The 19,558-nt window shown below is 42.6% G+C and overlaps 1 protein-coding gene across 3 annotated transcripts in view; it reads left to right on the top strand.

The window, feature by feature from the left end:
* The window catches only part of LOC121290832 (immunoglobulin superfamily member 5-like), a 114,331-nt gene that overhangs the window by 33,458 nt on the left and 61,315 nt on the right, over positions 1-19,558 (top strand). For all 3 annotated transcript variants that reach the window (XM_041211820.1, XM_041211818.1, XM_041211817.1), the window contains 2 exons: positions 7,609-7,923; positions 13,739-14,038. In XM_041211820.1, coding sequence (XP_041067754.1) covers positions 7,609-7,923; positions 13,739-14,038 — 615 coding nt within the window. The remainder of the gene's footprint in view (positions 1-7,608; positions 7,924-13,738; positions 14,039-19,558) is intronic.

Raw genomic sequence — 19,558 nt, 5'->3', positions numbered from 1 at the left:
AGTAAGTCCCACGTACAGTCGCTTGTTCCGGGAGCTCAGTCCACTGAACAAAGTCTTCCACATGACTTGCTGTGACTGACCACGTCACGTTTCCCTGGTTGTAACAATAACGTCCTTGTGGACTGTGGCTTTATACCCCTTTCTGACCCTGGTCCCTTGACATATAAAGTAATTGTAAAGTATTGGGAGCCCAGCACATCAGCACAAAAGATAAGGCTGAAGCATTTGCAACAATCTTCAGCCAGAAGTGCTGAATGGATGATGCATCTTGGCCTCATCCGGAGGCCCCAGCATCACAGATGCCAGTTTTCAGCCAAGCTGATTCACTCCCTGTGATATAAAGAAATGGCTGAAGGCACTGGATACTGCAAAGGTTATGGGCCCTGACAATATTCCGGTAATAGCACTGAAGACTTGTGTTCCAGTACTTGCCGCGATCCCTAGCCAAATTGTTCCAGTACAGCTATAACACTGGCATCTACCCAGATATGTGTAAAATTGTCCAGGTATGTCCCACCACAAAAAGTAGGACAAATCCAACACAGCCAATTACCGCCCAATCAGTCTACTCTCAAACAAACTAAAGTGGTGGAAGGGTCATCAACAGTGCTATCAAGCAGCAGTTGCTTAGTAATAACCTGCTCACTGATGCTCAGTTTGGGTTCTGCCAGGATCACTCAGCTCCTGACCTCATTATGGCCTTGGTTCAAACATGGACAAAAAAGAGCTGAACTCCAGAGGTGAGGTGAGAGCGACTAAACTTGACATCACGGCAACATTTGGCCGAGTGTGGCACCAAGGACCCCTAGCAAAACCAGTTAATGGGAATCAAGGGCAAAACTCTCTGCTGGTCCTAGTCTACCTAACACAAAGGGAGATGGTTGTGGTTGTTGGAGGGCAATCATCTCAGTTCCAGGACATCACTGCAGAAGTTCCTCAGGGCAGTGTCCTAGGCCCAACCATCTTCAGCTGCTTCATCAATGACCTTCCTTCCATCATAAGGTCAGAAGTGGGGATGTTCGCTGATGATTGCACAATGTTCAACACTATTCAGACACTGAAGCAGCCTATGTCCAAATGCAGAAAGACCTAGATAATATCAAGACTTGGGCTGACAAGTGATAAGTAATATTCGTGCCACACAAGTGACAGGCAATGACCATCTCCAGTAAAAGAGAATCTAACCATCACCTTTTGACATTCAATGGCATTACTATCACTAAATCCCTCACTATCTCTTGGGGGTGAAAGGGATCAAAGGAAATGGGGAGAAAGTGGGAGCAGGCTCTTGAGTTGGATGATCAGCCATGATCATAGTGAATAGCTGAGCAGGCTCGAAGGGCCGAATGGCCTACTCCAACTCCCATTTTCTATGTTTCTATGTTTCTATTGACATCCTGGGGGTTACCATTGACCAGAAATTGAACTGGACTAGCCATATAAATACTATGGCTACAAGAGCAGGTCGAAGGCTAGGAATCCTGAGGTGAGTAACCCACCTCCACACTTCCCAAAGCCTGTCCACCATCTACAAGTCAGGAATGTGATGGAATACTCTCCACTTGCCTGGATGAGAACAGCTCCAATAACACTCAAAAAGCTTAATAATATCCAGGACAAAAGTACTCCATTTGATTGTCACCCCATCCACAAACCTTCACTCCCTCTACCACTGATGCACAGCGGCAGCAGTGTGTATCATCTACGAGAGGAACTCACCAATGATCATTGGTTTGCACCTTGCAAACCCACGACTGCTATCATCTGAAAGGACAAGGGCTGCAGATGCATGGGAACACCAAGTTCCCCTCCAAGTCACTCACCATCCTGACTTGGAAATACAATCGCCATTCCTTCACTGTCGCTGGATCTAAATCATGGAACTGCCTCCCTAACAGTGCTGTGGGTGTACCTACACCACATGGGCTGCAGCGGTTCAAGAAGGCAGCTCACCACCACCTTCTCGGGGGCCATTAAGGATGGGCAATAAATGCTGGCCTAACCAGCGATGTCCACATCCCACGAATGACTAAAAAAATTGCACCATCTGTTTGCGTTTCAGTGCCTTATCAATCCCACCGTGGATATGCAAGACCACCTGCATGTGGTCATTCCCTCCAGTCAGCTGGGGGGGTGTCTCCAGGTGCTTATTACATAATATCTGCATCTTGATAGTGCAGAAGAAATCCATTTACACATATCCGTGGAGGCTATTATCTATGAGAGTTGTGGTGAACAGAGTGTCTGGTGGTGCAGTTAGTCATGTGTGTGCATGCGTTTGCATGCGTGCGTGTGTGTGTGTGTGTGTAGTTATAATTGCTTTATTTTTAAAAAAAGTCCAATATGAGCCCCAGCCAATATATCTTCAGTCAGCATTCTTCTCCCTTCATCCTGTTGTCGTCTGCATTCCATCTTCCTATTACCCAGTGAGCTCCACGCTCTGGTCCACGCCACAACTCTGTTACATTTTACTTATAAACAGAAATACAGGGATATTAAAAATGCCTTAGAGCATCCACCCTGAAGTGTATAAATTTCACCTCCAGACAGTACCACACTTGCAAATCTAATTCATTCACCTTATTCTGTCCCTTCATTACCATTTTCACCCGCTGTTCCGCTCTGCTACATTTGCGTCAACTACAAGGGCAGAATTTTACGGCCCTGTTTCGGCGAGGGGCGGGACCATAAAATGCAGCAAAATGTTCTAAACTCCATTGGCTTCAGCGGGAACGTAAAATTCCACCGCCATAAAACTTCGCCCATGGGCGTATTTTGAGCCTAATGCCCCACTAATGCTTATCACCAATGTTTAGTGTTTCTACTTTAATTTCCTAGTCCTTTTGTTGAAGGATATAAAAATATTTGTTGGAAGTGTTAATCCTCAGTAACAGCCCCATAGGGTGTTCAGGCAGGAAGACTTACATGAGTATGCCATACCCAAACCAGGCAACATATTCATGCAGCTGTCCTTCCAAGTCATCTCTTACAGTAATATTCACTTGTCCATAAGCATAAACGCTTAAGAATACCTGTGCACCCAGTCCAACAGGACAAGCTGGTGTAAAACAAATCATTCCATCAAGAATAGGACAGATCAGATCCTCAGACTGGCATCCCCGGTGTATGGTTCTAACACAATGTTCCTCCTTTCCTTTGTATGCCACCCACCCCTTCCATTATATACCACATGTGTCAGGAACTCTTTCCCCCTGGTCACCAGGACTGTACAATTGGACCCTCCCTGATCTGAAGTTAACCTGCAGGTTGGTGCTGTACTTTCAGTTACATCAAACAAGCAAACCGAAATATCCCCTTTCTGAGCACACCCAGACAAATCCAGGGCTATCCAAGTGATCCCATCCAGTCATACTAGGGTATTTGTCTTAATGTGGCACATGACCCTGATCCTCTACACCAATCTTTTCAATTCTTAAAAAAGGATTAGGCTTCTCCCCTTCCTTTAGGACAGGATAATACAGAACCAACCCTAGCATGCCCATGCTACTGTTCCCCAGATGGCACTCATTTCACCGACTATAGCTGCATGAGCTCTCTGATTTTATAGACATCAGTGGTAAGAAGGTAAGTGGACCTAGCCCTGAGATGTTTATCAGTCACTCAGGATGGCAACCTCCATTCCACAGCCCTCTGGAAGTTTTCATGAGTCTGTTCCACCAAACAAGAGCCATCATTTTTAGCAGCTTCCACAGAGGCATTTTATCCTCTCTTATAATTTCATTCATGCATAGGGCATGCTTTTCCAATTCCCCACCACATCTTGTTTGATATTCCTCTAATTCATTCTGTTCAACATCATTCATCCCCTTTAATATTTTCCTTAACCTATTTCTAACAGTTTTTACCGCTTCATCTAAAGTAACTAAATCAAAACTATTTACGAGTGATGTCCTGGTGTTAAATATAGTTGCAGCGTCATTAATTGAACTATGTCGTACCCACCCATGAGAGTGAGATTTCATTTGATTCCCTGAACTCTCGTAAGACTAGCATGTTCATCCTCCTCCATCGCAGTGCTGGTTCATTCCCTGAGTTCCCTCAAAACTTGATGCAGCATTCGATTCTGCAATGCTTGGGCTTTATGTTTATACTATGAGAGTAGGCCCATATCTGCTAAATTAATCACCTAAATCACCTGCACAACCTCATGGTGCACTTCGTGATTTAGTATCATTCGCGTGGGAATAACAACTATTCAGTTCTTTGGGCCTGGTGTATGTTTGGGGCATCTCGCTTTACTATTTGAGTGAGGAAAGGCCGGAGGCTTCCCTAGGCAGTATCACCTGAACGCTCTGCACTCTGCTCATCCTGCTATTTGAGCTGCATTGTTCCTGATCTTTATCCTTGCACACATTGATGCCTACCCCTTGAGCTTCAAATTACTCCCAACAAAATATCATCTTGTTGTGTCCCCTGGTGTCACCATCAAAACCCACCCTTTGACAATTTGGTGGTCTCCATATCCCCAACTATTTTACTTGCATCCTTGGGGACATTTGTATATGGGGAGCTATGCATGCAAAATGGTTTCCCCCATTCCACCTCTACGTCAATTAGACTCACAATCGCATTTGTAGGTCAGGTGTTTATTATTTCCCTCCTAACCGCAACCCTCATGATCATCACTTGAGATTCTCTCTTCCCTTTTTCTCCTGTATGAGAGATATAACTTTCACCGAATGCACCGGGAGTTGTGGGTTTCAAACTCGATTTGCTCCCTCTCTTCAGCGGTTGTTGTGTCAGCTCCTTTCCTCCGCTGGTTGGTCTGGCCATCTCTTTGCTGCCTTAAGTGTCAAGGGACACGTCTGCCAGGGACAAAGGGAATGAGCCCCGAGGACTAGTGAGTCTCAGATTGGTGACACACTATTGGCATGATTTGACCCATCATGCACATAGCAGTTTCCTGTTGGTGAGGGGCCTTGGTTTGGGATGTTGCTAAATTCATCTGATTAATGTGGAACCATTTTAAACATTTGGGAAACTGTACCGCACACCCCATAGGGCTATCCTTGTCCATTATGCTATAGGGTCCTTTGTACAGGGGTTCAAACATACTCACCCCCACATAATTTCACACCAGCACCTGGTTACCTATGCACCAATCCTGCTCTTTCAAAAAGGGTGGGAGAACAACCCTTATATGGACCTAGTGATGTCATCATCACTCTCTCCATAATTTCAAAAGAACAGAACAAAGACATTGCCAATTTCTGTGGCTAGCATTTGAACTGTTTTTTTCCCTAACAAATATCTCTTTAAAAATATAAAAATAAAAAATTTCCTTTGCTCCTCTCCGCTTTCCCCCTCCCACAACCTGCCCCCGGCCCCACCCCCACCCCAAGATTGACTCCTGAGAGTGAAGTTCTCTCCCTTCCTCGTCTGCCAACCCGGTTCAATTTCCCTCCAAGATTGACCCCTTGAGATCAAACCCCACCTCCCCCGAACCCCCGCCTCCAAAAAAAACACCAGCACAGATCTAGCTGGCCCAGTGGCTTCCATCAGCTGGTTCCCTGTCCGACCGGACGCCAAGGCCGAGATTTTCCAGCCCCATCCGCCGCCAGGATCTTCCAGTCCCGTCAAAAGTCAATGGACTTTTGGCTGGCCCACCGCATCCCTCGTAGCAGGTTCCGGCATGGCTGGGCTGGAATATCCCAGCCCAAGTCTGTCAGTCAGGTCAGGCTTACAAGTGAGGAACCAATCGGTGGTGTTAGGTGCATGCTGTGAAGTGACTCCCCTGTTCTAGCTTCCCCAGCCGGGGGAAATACTCTCCCTCCATCTACTTTGTCATGCCCTTTAAGAATTTTACACGTTTCAATGAGATCAACTATACATCAGCACTTTCTGGATTATCAATGTTCCTTATGATGACCCTTTAGTTATTGGTAATTCAATATCTCCTCATAGGCAAACTCTCACTCCAGGAAACAGTCCAATGAATTTTTGTTGCATTTACTCGCCGGCAAGTGAATCTTTCTTTAGTTTAGGAGACTGCACTATAAACAATACTCCAGGTGTGGTATCACCAAGTCCCTATATAATTGCAATCAGATTTCTTTAATCTTATATTCAATTTTCAGGCTAACATACCATTTGCTTTCCTAATTGCTTTTGTACTCCAACAAAACAACAGGCAGAAGTCAGTCAGCCGCCACAGATGGAAGAATAAATAGATTGACAAAGAATGCTATCCAGCTATCGTTGTAGTCAATTCCAACCAACAGTGGGCTTATACCCTTCCACTAGCATTTTGGGCATTGGATGTGTTCCTACCATTAGATTAACATGAACAAAACACTCTCTTTGGTGTCTCTACCTGGGGGCTGGATGGCTCAGTTGACTAGATAGTTTGTGTGTGGTGCAGATTAATGCTAGCAGCATGTGGTTCAATTCCCCCTTCTGGCTGAGGTAGACTCGGGGCCTGTCTCTACACCCTACCCATAGTAAAAAATCATGGCATTTTACTCTCGTTCGGCAAGGATCTGCCTTTGGGCAAAGAACTGAAGAGGATCACAATGATATTGCGAATCTGGAGAGAGCTAGACTGTCTTTGTCATTGTGTTTCCAATGTTTTTTCACCTAACTATCCAAGTCATCTCAATTGTGACTGACATTCAGGTTCAGTAATTTTCAAACTCAGTACCACCTGCATCTCTCCTTCATAGCTGAAACATTTCTTGCTATTTCCCAAACGACATTGTGCGCATGTTTTATTTGGATGTTCCCAATTGCCAAACTAGGTAAGGACAAGCGAGAAGTGTCACTGCGCTGTATGTTGTACGTACCTGCAAGCCATTGTAATCTAAAGGTGCTCAGCAGAGCAAGGATTAACATGGGACTGGAGAATAGCACAGCCCACAGTATGATGCATAGAGTCACATGGTAATAGACCACAAGACACTCTAGAAGCAGCCTACCCGCATGGCAGCAGCACCATGCAAGACAGTAACCTGGGATCTATAGTTAAGGATTAACAATAAACGGTTTATGTTTAAACATACAAATCCCAAGACCTTGTCAGAGACAGACACATAGCTGGCGGTGGTAATACAACACACTGAACCAGGCCATGATCCTGATTCATGACTCGGACCCCAATCCCTGACAACAAGTACCTGAGGGCTGCTGCCATCTTAGAAATGGCCCAAATTTAGAGCCATCTACACTAATGGATTATTGACGCTTCACCCAGCAACATTGAAATGACACCCAAGGATCAGGGGAACATCAGGCCTCAACATTCAGGTGCAGGCAGTGCAAATTATGTCCCCATCCCCGCATACCAAAAACTGGTTACAGCCAATTTCTAAGCCTTTGTGTGCGTAAGTGTGAGGCAGCTTTTTTTTAAAGCTATGAAAGCTTATCCCATACCAAGTCACGCTACACAGCAGAGTCCTGCTTAGACTCACATCCCATTTGAAGTCTTTAGATACTGCATCCTTCCTTGATACAAGTTGATGAGTACAGCACTAATGTGTAGCACTTAAAAGTAAAGAGGCTTTTTGTTGCCAACTTTCTCCTTTCTTCAAGACACCGTTTGTTGCTCGGCCCAATGTTACTTTTATCTAATGTCAACTATTTCTTTTTTAGGTGTGTGTTTATCTACAACTATCATAGAGGGTCCAAAAACTGCCTTTGTTTTGCTTAACTCTGATGCTACATTCAACTGCACAGTGTCTGAGCCTTGGACTATTATTATCTGGATGCTGAAGGAAACACCTGTCCTTACTGTAACACCAAAAGGACCAATTATTACAAACCCTCAGTTTGAACAACGCAATTATACAACTCCTAACAGTTTTACGTCAGAACTTATCATCTCAACAGTGACCTTCAACAACAATGCGACTGTGCAGTGCAACCTCCAAACTGATGGGAGTCAACAGGCAGCTTTGTTTGTGCAAGGTCAGTATATTTCTCCAATTTAAAATGAGGGACTTCAATTAAGCGGAGAGAATAGGGAAGCTGGGAATGTTCTCCTCAGAAGAGGGAATGCTAGGGGGATATTTGTTAGAGGTGTTCCAAATTCTAGAGGCTGTGTGACCACATGACACAAATTTAAGATAACTGGCAAAATGCCAAGGAGAAGATGAGGGGATTATTTTTACGCACAGCATGTTGTCTTGATCTGGAATGCTCTGCCATAAAGGGTGGTGTAAGTAGATTCAGTAGTAGCTTTCAAAAGAAAATGGCTATATGCTCGAAAAGGAAACATTTGCAGGGTTACAGGGTAAGAGCAGGGGATAGGAACTAAGTTGTTAGTTCTTTAAAGAGTTGGCACAGGCACAATGGGATGATTGGCCTCCTCCACATATGATTCTATGATTGTCACCTTATCTTCTATTAATCATCATCCCTTATGCCATTTAATCACTCCTGCCTTCCGCCCCAGCAGAGAGCTTCCCTTTTTGTTCTTTCCCCTCCCCCACTTTCCCTATCTCTGAGCTTGTTTAAAACCTGTTACATCTCTTTATCCAAGGCCAGAATTTAACGGGTAGTGGGGTTTTGATGCATCCCCGCCAATCATAGCTGCCTCGCATCCATTTAACATTCCGACCCATCTCAGAGAACGGCTGGCCAATCTGATTGGCTGGCAGTTCTGCAGCCCCAGCAGTGCCACCGGGAGCAGTGGTCACTGCAAGGAATACAAGCAGTTCCACCAGTCAAAGAGCTGGAGCCCACAGAACCAGCTAAGTCTGGGGTATCGCACTGAGAAGGGAGAAGAGGGGAGAGCTGGGGCAGGCGGCAAATGGGAGACAGAGGATGGGGGAACCTAACGACAAGGCCAAGTGGGGAGGGATCATTCGGGAAGGGTGGGGTGTGGGGCCGATCTAGAAAGGGGGCCTTTGATGAAGGAGCCCCCCTTCCCCCAACTCTCCCAGCTGAGGGCTGAGCACGGTGAACCTCTGGGCTTCCCTCCCATCCCGTCAGCCTCAAAACCTCATTAGTTGACAATTTAAGGCCCTTGATTGGGGCAAGGGTTGACCCTAGGCCTCGCCTGCCCTCATAAAATGGCGGACAGGTTAGGGGCATGTGGGAGGGCAGTAGGAAGGCCAACCTGGGAATTGTATGGCCCCTGCCTGCAAACCCAGCAGCAGGGGCCTTGAAAATTCTGCCCTGTTTCTGACAGGAGCTCACGGACCAGAAATATTAACTCTGTTTCTCCCTCTACAGATGCTCTCTGACCTACTGAGTTTTTCCATTTTTATTTAATAATTTCTAATGCATCTTTAGCCCTTTTTACAGTTTTTACCCTCACTAACTTATTCCTACATTACCCGGAAGCCTATTTTACAGCTAATAATGGAGATTTTGGATGGAATCTGAGGGCAATTTTCTGTCAGGAAGGTTTAAGGTGGGAATGGAGCACCTGCTTTGTGTCAGGTTTCATACTTCAGGCTGCATTTTGTCTCTGTGACCATCACACAGCCCAAATGTGTGTCTTCTTGAGTTGATGAACACCACAATTTCATTCAAGCTCGAAATGAGAATGAAATGGAGAAGGTGGGAGTTGGGGCAGGGATTAAAAAGGTAACCTGAAAGACCAAAGGAAGTGCATCACTGTAGCTTTTCATAACACCTAATTACAGAAGTGAAGGCAATCCTTTCCATCCTCGTCTCTTCATTTTGTGTGCTTTGGTTTTGTGGTGTATGCGGTTCTTCATACACGTCAGGTGCATGAGGAGCATTTTCGTCCTGTTTAGGCCGTTTTGATTCATCTCCCTCTCCGCTTTCTCATACATTCGCAACCACCCATTACCCAGGAGAACGGATCTGGGAATCCGGCTCTATTTCACTGCACAACGACAACATGGCAAAACATCACTGACGCTTCACAAGAGCGTCATCAATCAAAACCTAACACTGAGCCACAAAGGGAGATGTTGGGACAGATGGCCAAAGGTTTGGTCAAAGAGAAAAGTATCACTTACTAGTATTTTTGTGCAACTCAGCACAAAGCATTCATCCAGTTCTTTTAAAAGGCGTTTATTTAGCACAACTTTATTTACAGCCACCCTTGACATTTTTTAAATGTTCCTGTCTTTAAAAGAGTAACCTGTTGGGAGGGTGTTGGTTACAGAATTGTATGTCTTAAAGAAGTCTTTGTAGTCTTCAGTAGGTTAACTGTAAGTCTTTATTAACAAGTAGAACTATTTACACGTACAGTAAAGGGTACAGGCTAGGAATTATCTCCATGCTTAGGTCTTAACCCGTCTCTGCTCAACACCTCACTGGGTCTGGATTATGTGCCTTCTTACATCACTGTGTGGGTGGTACTGTACTCAGTCCCACATTAACCCTGTTTGTGTCAGACCCTTATACTTCATAATCTTTGTATGATGATCTGCATTGATATTTGTTATCAGCTGCTAGCCTCCATTGACCTCATTTGCTCTGAATAAAATACAGGGACACCATTGATAGAGAGAACAATGTACAGATGTGGTGGGCAAGGGACTTACACGATTATACTACCTCAAAAAATTAAAGTCTTTTCAAGTAACTCCCACAATCATGAAACTCTTCCATATAGCTGTATGAATGCTATCCTCTTTGGATGTCTCACCTGGCACTGTTAGGAAAGCGGACTCTTTAAGGATGCAGAGACTATTAAACCAAACAGTAAGGGTATTTGAAGAGCAAATCTTTCTCGACAAGATCCACTCTCGAAGAATTTTGATAAAAGTTAAGAGTGTCAGGAACAATCAGAATTGTCCCTCGCCTCTGTATTACAGCTGGTTGTGTTCAGGGAAAAGGCTACAACCCCTCAGATGAAGGCCAAATCAGCTCCTGAACTTGTTTGTTGTTAGCCTGCAGGTACAGCAAGCAATTAGGAAGGTAAATAACATATTGGCTTTTATTGCAAGGGGATTGGAGTATAATAATAAAGAAGTCTTGCTACAGTGGTACAGAGTTTTGATGAGACCACATCTGGAGTACTGTGTGCGGTTTTGGACTCCACATTTAAGAAAGGATATACTGTAGTGGAGGCGGTACAGCGAAAGTTCACTAAATTGATCCCTGGGATGAGGAGTGTCCTATGTTGAAAGGTTGAGTAAATTGGGCTTATAGTCTCTAAAGTTTAGAAGAATGAGAGGCAATCTCACTGAAACCTACAAAATTCTAAAGGGGCAGAGACTATTAAACCAAGCAGAAAGGGTATTTGAAGAGCAAATCTTTCTTGACAAGATAGAGTGGACACTGAGGGATTGTTTCCACTGGTCAGGGAATCTAAAACAGGGGGGCACAGTCTGAGGATAAGGAACAGATCATTTAGAACTGAGATGAGGAGAAAAGGGCTGTGAATCTTTGGAATTCTCTACCCCAGAGGGCTGTGATGCTCATTCATTTTTAAGGCTGGATAGACAGATTTTTGTCCTTTTAGGGATTAGGGATATGGGGATCGGGTGAGAAAATGGAGTTGAAGCCCAAGCCACGATTGTATTGAATGATGGAGAGAGCTTGATGGGCCATATGGGCTACTCCTGCTCCTAATTCTTGTGTTCTTCTCGAAAACAACTTTTAACAGAAGTATGGGCAGATTTAATCTGGGTGCAGTACTTTTGACATTGTCCATGAGCAGTTATAGTAGGACATCTATTCACATCAGAATAGTATAAGGAAAGTAAAAAGGATATGGATAAATTAATAGGTGAGCCAGTGAATGATGAATGTCATTTCACAAGAAAAGTTTATTGTAATGCAGAAATGTGAAACTTGTACACAATAGACTGGTGCTAACTGACAAAGATGGATAAGGAAATAGAGATGGGTGTGATTATCATCCATCGACTGAAAATGCCCAAGCAATACAAATCGACTAACAAGAATGCAAATACATGATAAGTTCCATCTCAAGGCAATTTGATTGCAACTTGAAATGAATTTATTTGAATATTTCCTTCAAGTTGCTTCCAAAGAGACAGAGCAAAGAGAATGTTGGGGCTTCTTGATCAGGAGAAAAGTTTAAAAGGACTCTTGATACCATCATAGCTTATATATATTCAAAACCTTCATCAGTAATTTGTTTAATTTAGGTTATGGTTGCGAGACCAAAGGATACATTAATAACTCTTGACAAAAAGTAAAAATAAATGTTTTACATGCAAAGTAGTAGCTATTTGGAATAGGTTTTAATCACAATTAATTATTCACAAACTATTTTAAGAAGATAGAGATTTTTCTCTGGTTTCCAAAGGATTAGATGTTAAGGGAATAAGGACCATGTATTCTGCGGAATATTAAGGATCCACTGCTTTGAAGCTAAGGAAGTATTGGGTAACAAGCAAATGCCAAATAACCATACTTTCAGAGTGTGGTGAAGGCAGGTTCAATCAAAGTGTTCAAAAGGGAATTAGACTGTTACCTGAAAAAGAAGGATGTGCAGGGTTACAGGTAGAAGATGGGAGAATGTTTCTAAGGGAGTTGCTCATTCGGAGAGCTGGTGCAGACACGAAGGAGATGTCCTCCTTCTACACTGTAGCAATTCTCTTTGATGCATGGAGTATGCACTCAGGATGGAACTCACTGACAATTTTAATGCATTGGAATAGATTTTACTATATATTTCAGTTAAGTTAGACCTCTGTGATAAGGTAATTTTCTTTCTTTTTATTGTTATTACTCATTTATATGTATTAACGAATGAGTAATGTATGCAAAATGAATTTCCATATAGACAATAAAGTGAAGATTGAATTGTATTGAAATTGAAATGGGTAGAACAGCATATATAAGCAGAGCCGGATCAGGGTACATACCTTGTTGCAACAGGAGGTCTTAATTCAAAGGCCACAGTGCCATGCCTATGATCTTCTGCAGCTAATGGCTTACTCCATCACCACTTTGGTTTCTGAGCAGTTTGGGCAGAATCCTGAGAGCAGATTACTTCAAAATAAGGTAGTGCAAGTAAAAACAGAAAATGTTGGAAAGACTCAGCAGATCTGGCATCTGTGGAGACAGAAACAGAGTTAATGTTTCGAGTCCATATGACTCTTCTTCACAGCTGCCAGGCCTGCTGAGCTTTTCCAGCATTTTCTGTTTTTATTTCCAGCATCTGCAGTATTTTGCTTTTATCTTAAGGTAGTGCAAGGGTTATGTTAACGGGCTAATAAACCAGAAGCCTGGACTAATAAGCCAGAAAATATGATTTCAAATGTCACCATGGCAGGTTAAGAATTTGAATTCAATTTTTAAAAAAAATCAGGAATTAAAAATCTGACATCAGTAAAAGTGAATATAAAGCTGTTGGATTGTTGTAACAACCCAACTGGTTCATTAATGTTCCTTAGGGAGGGACATCTTCTGTCTTTACCCGGTCTGGGCTTTAATGTGACTCCAGTTCTACATCAATGTGCTTAACGTTTAGCTAACGTCTGAAGTGGTCAAACATAGCCTGTCAGTTGTATCCAAACACTACCAGTGTTTCAAGAAGCAAGCCTACCACCCTCTCAAAGTAGTTAGGGATGGCTGATAAAGCCAGCCTCACCAGTGATGCCCACACCCTGAGAAGGAACAATAGAAGATGCACTCCTGCATGTGCAAGTCGGGTGATGGAGAAAGAAGTTCAATAGCAAGGAAGTGATAACAAAGGATAAATAAAGCACTTAAGCTGTTTTTGGAATAATTTTAATTCAAGAGTGTTCAGAAAAGTAATTGTCAAATTTATCTCTGATAAAACACTGCATAAAACTAAACCTTTGCTGTTATTGTGCCACAGTCGATGGAACGGTATCTTTTATGAGCACGATTTCATCTGTGGAGATAAACCATAGTACAGACATTGTCTGTAATGCAGAAAACTGGAATCCTGAGCCGACTATCACCTGGACAGTAAACCAAACAGCTGTGGATTCAAAAATGTACGCCACCACCTTTCACCCAACTTCAGGACACCTCTTCAATGCCCGCAGCACCTTAAATCTCACACTTAGTGCCAATGCTGAAGTTGTGTGTCTGGCCACTATAAGAGCACTTCCTCAGCCGAAAACTGCTGCACTTAACATCACTGTGAAACCACGTAAGTATAATGTCTTGTATATGTAAGTGACATTAGCTTTGTTTATAGTTACTGATTGGTCACAATGTCAAAATCTATATTAAACCAAGGCTGTATGAGGATTCTCTCGATAGTTCACTAGATAGATGTCAGTTCAGTGGAATTGAGCTGCGTAGAACAGGAACATCTCAAGATTATCCCTTGGAAAATGAGGAATGTAACTAATGTTGATGAGAGCACCATCGTCATTGGACTTAGAGCCCACAGGCTGAGGAGGGGAAAAATATAAATTGTCCTTTGATTCCTGTTGAAATGTACCTGGGAATGTCAGGTGCGGACAGGGCTAGGTTCAGGTGTAATTCCATCCATGGTCAAATCTCCTGTCAACATTCACTCCCTGGCCTCTCAAGAGGAGTTGTCCCCTAGGGGAGGTGGATGAGCACTAATCATGAAGCCAGCTCCAACATGAATCTGTGCCTTTGGGGACAAAGATGAGAAAATTCAGAAGTTTCATTGGTACTTTGGGCGTATTTACAGTGGACAGGCTACTTTGAAGTAACCATTATACCCAATCACACGACAGGGGTGACATCTTAGTGATGGCAGTACTCAGGTTATTGTCATGTCACGTGACCTAAAGGGAAATATTAACCAAACTATTTTTAGGAGAGCTCCTCGATTTTATGAAAAGGGAAGCTACACATTTATACTAAAAACTTCGGCTTCTAGTAGAGATGAGCTGTATAGTGCTCATATTTTGAAGGTTCTTATATCTAAGTTTTAAATGTTTGGTACAGTTTATTAGATTGCTGTGCACTACCAGAAGCCAGTAGGACTAATTGAGGCAAAAGAACCTACAAGATTGGAAAAGGCCAGTACAGGCCATCAGGCTGGTCTGAAGTTCCAAACAGTATAACGCGCTCTTCTATCTTAGATAGCTCTCAAATACTTCCCTCACCAAATATCTATTCAGCTCCCTGTTGAAATTATCACCACAATCAGTCCTCATTACCGCTAAAGCAACACACTGTTAATTCAGTTGTTAGTGGACTGGGTGCTTTTCTGTGATTTTTCTGTTCATGAGTTTCTCATATACAGACTAGTTACATAACATTGATGCAAAGGAAACCCTGAATTTTCAGAATTGGTATTTATTCTCGGTTATCCACTTCTCAGATTGATTGTCGGTATTTGATAATTATTTGCTAATCTTTCAACTAATTTGTGTTCACAAAAAGGGGTTACTTATAGATCAACATTAAAACTATCCAGTGCTGACAGTCAGAATGTGCATGTGGATAATAGAAGGATGAAGGAGCTGTTGATGAGAACATCAACACCATATAAAATTTATCAAAACTTGTCAATATTCATGACAGTGCAGTAAAACAATATGCTAATAAATTAACAATTTATTCTCTTTTTAAGTGTTATGATTTACTTTGTCAGGTACACAAAAAAAAAGGAGAAAAAAAAAAGGAAGACTTACATTTATAAACTACCTTTCATAACCACAGGATGTCCCAAATTGCTTCATCGTGAACCAAGTCCCTTTTGAAGTGTAGTCATTGTTGCAATGTAGGAAACACAGCAGCTAATTTGTGCACAGCAAGCTCCCACAAACCGTAATGTGATAATGACCAGTTAATTTGTTTTTGTGAGGTTGAGTGAGGCTTAAATATTGGCCAGGGCAACAGGGAATAGTGCCATCTGTCTGAAAAAGTAGAAGAGGCCTTGATTTAACATGCCGTGCAAAAGACAGTACCTGTGACTGTACAGCACTCCCTCAGTACTGTCTGGAGTATCAGCCTGGATTTGTTGTGCTCAAGCCCTAGAGTGGCAACTTACAAACTTTGGACTCAAAGATGAAAGTGCTACAAACTGAGCCGTGCTGATACTCCAATGTTTGGTCAGGTCTTGCAAATGTCTTTAAATTATGGCCACCTCAAAGTCACAAAAATACTAGCAGAATATTATAATGAGAGGCAAATGTTATAAATGTACTATTTTGTGACAATTATATCATAAAAAGACAATAAGACTTGTATTTCCACAATACCTTTTACAACCTCAAGACATCTCAAAGCACTTTACAGCCAGTGAAATACTCCTCAAGTGCAATCACTCTTCTAATGTAGAATATGTGAAGGATTCTGATGTCCTTTATTACTACTTATTATTAAACGGGATCATTTCACAATGATTCTGTGGTAATAGAACTATTGTATTAGCTCTGTATTGGTCCTGCCATTGATGAGCAGAGTGGATGATTGAAAACGGGTTTCACGACAGCGTGAAACTGATTTTTGGCCTTTCTGCCATATTGTCTGCTCACGCCTGCCATGATGCCTGATGCCAGCAGGCACAGAAAATTCTGCCTATAGTCTTTGTGATCCATCCGGTTTTGACCCCTCTACAATGGGTGTGCTTCAATTATTGTGACTGGGATCTATGATGTCATTTTGAAGCATAAATCCAATTTCATTCTGCACTTGAGCCAATTTTACTGGGTTTAATCTATGTGGGTGTTGCCTTATTGAAACTGAATCCCCCACATCAACATAATGCAAAACGAAATTTGTCTTCCTTGGTCTATTTGCATAAATTGCTTTTTGTGACTGCAACAGCTCATAAATCATTTTTCTGGAAGGTAATTTAATATCACATTTAGATTCTTAAATACTTCCTCATTATCCAATTTAATCAGAGCAAGGTCAATTTTGGAATCTTTAATTTCTGTTTCCTCCTCCTTACTTACCACGACTAGTATCTCCTCTTTATTCTCTCTGTCAAAATACCTTTTTATTATGTTTACATGCAACACTCACTGACTCTTTTTTCTACCTGGAGTATTCATTACATAGTTTACCTTACTCAGTCTCTTTTCAATCTGATGAGGTCCACTAAACCTTGCCTTTAATGGTTTGCCTGACACTGGCAACAATTCTAACAATTTTTCTCCAGCCACAAAACCACGAGCCTTTGCTCTTTTATCTGCATTTGCCTTCATCACTTGCTGAGATATATTTAAATGTTCCCTAGCTAACTCACATTCCCTACTCAATCTTTCACTGAATTTTGTTGCATTATCCAGGAGAGTTGTTTCAGAATTTTGACTTACTAATTTTTCCTGAATCAGTTTGAGTGGTCCCCTTACTTCATGACCATAAATTAATTTGAAAGGAGTGAACCCTGTTGACTCATTAGGTGTATCCCTAATGGCAAACAACAAGAATGGAATTCCTCGATCCCAATCATGTAGGTAGTCTTGACTATATGCTATAATCATAGGGCAGAATCTTCGGGTCGGTGAGTGGGGGCAGGCCCTGCTCGCCAACACATAAAATGATGTGCCGTGATATCGGGCGTGCGTCCCAACGTCACAGTGTGTCATTCAGATATTCAGTTCGGCGGGCGCGCAGCCAACTCCGGTGCGTGCCTGCCGAACTCGCAAAGACCTATTCAGGCCGTTTACGTTCCAGTGGAAATAATTAACTGAGCTGCCCGTCCAACCTTAAGATTGGTGGGGGGGGGCGCAGGCGAAGAGCCCAGACGGCCTTCGCCTTTATCATAAAACGTCATCCACGGGTGGCATGAGGTTTCATGAAGGTTTTAAAACACTAATAGAAATTTTAAATAAAATTTATAGACATCTCCCAGCTCATGTGATACTGTAACATGAGGGGACATGTCTTTAATTTTTTTTCCCTTTACTTTGATTTTTAAAAATTTTAATAATCTCCCTGAGACAGCTCTGCACATGCGTGTGGAAGAGCGCAGGCCCTGACTCAGCCGACTCCCTCCGCCCACACAGGGAGCACACAGCGCTTCCGGGTACATGTCACGCTGGGCTGATGTTAATTAGCCTGCCCATGTAAAATAGCGGCGCGCAACCGAACGCAGGCAGTGATTGGCTGTGCGTCCACCCGCGCCGGCTCTGGCCCAACGCCCCCCCAACGGGGACAAAATTCTCCCCATAGTCTTTCAAGTTTGATGTCACCTTTCTAAAACTCCTTGTGATTCAGGGTGATAGGCTGACGACCGAAATTGCTTTATTCCTAGGCTGTTAATTACTTCTTTAACCAGCTGTGATATGAAATTTAAACTCTGATCTGACTATATTTCTTTCGGTAATACATATCTTGTGAAGAATTTGGTTAACCCCTCTGCAATCACCTTTGCTGTAATTTTCCTTAAAGGTATTGCTTCTGGAAATCTTGTGGACACATCCATGATTGTCAGTAAATACTGATTTTCTTTTTTAGTCTTAGCGCAGGGTCCTACACAATCAATCAGGAGCCTACTAAAATGTTCCTCAAATGTTGGAATTGGAATTAAAGGTGCAGGTTTAATTACTGCTTGAGGTTGAGGTTTTCCTATCACTTGACATGTGTAGCATGTTTGACAGAATTTAACTACATCTTTATGTAGTCCAGGCCAATAGAAATGTTTTTGTATCTTAGCTTGAGTTTTCCTAATTTCCAAATGTCCAGCCATTGGGATTTCATGAGCCACTCCGCTACCCAGATGGTATCACTACTTGGTGCACTACCACCCACTTTTCTTCTGCCAGGACATGAGGCAGTCTGCACCTCCTCATTAACACATGGTCTTTAAGGTAAGAACACTCTGGAATATATCAGTTTCAGAATAAGCTGTCTGGTATAACTGCTTTAAGTCTGGATCCTGCTGCTGTGACTCTACGGACTTCATAGAACTAAACACCTCAACCTCATTCTCTCAAATCTCCTCTTCCTAAGTGATCTTTTCAAAGATTGATCCAGCCAACTGAGGTTCACCATCTTCCCCCTGTCTTTTAGATTCTCCCTGTTCCTGTTTAAGTTTGTGTCTTTGTGGCCTTGTCACCACACAATCTGGAAACAATACAGAATGCTCTTTCTGTTAAACCTCTGTTGATTGTATCTCAACAGGTTCCTCTACTTTAGTAGATGTAGTCAATATTTATGATCCAGCTATATCATTCCCTAGAATAAATTGAACCCTTGTAATGGACATTCTCTCTACCACTCCAATAATCACCTCTCCTGTTTTCAAATCACTCTTCAAATTTATTTTATATAGCAAAATAGGCGTACCCCTCTATGAATTCCACTAACTAACACTTTCTCTTGCAGCAACACTTTTGGACAGCAAATGGCACTATCCCATAATATTAATGACTGGCTAGCCCCTGTATCTCTTAAGATTTTAACAGTCTTCCCTGCTCTTTCTGGAAAACATGGATATATTTTCCCTTTGCATGTAAAAGTTTTAAACATCTCTGCCACTTGCCCTTCAGAACTTCCTTGGGTAGGCTGTGAACACATTCCCACCTCTCTGGCTAATACTGAACCTTCTTTTTCACCTGCTACTGGTCCATCTTGCGCCTGGGTCTCAGAGTCCACAGCACTTTCACTTACAGAACTCTTCTCAGTTCCTATCACTGTAATCAATCTTCCATTTAACTTCCAACAATTTGATCTTGTATGTCGAGCCTTGTTACAATGGCAACATACTACTTTTCTTCCTTTACCTCTGCCT

The sequence above is a fragment of the Carcharodon carcharias genome, chromosome 18 (assembly GCF_017639515.1).
Source record: "Carcharodon carcharias isolate sCarCar2 chromosome 18, sCarCar2.pri, whole genome shotgun sequence".
NCBI lineage: Eukaryota > Metazoa > Chordata > Chondrichthyes > Lamniformes > Lamnidae > Carcharodon > Carcharodon carcharias.
This window is presented reverse-complemented; position numbering and strand designations above follow the sequence as displayed.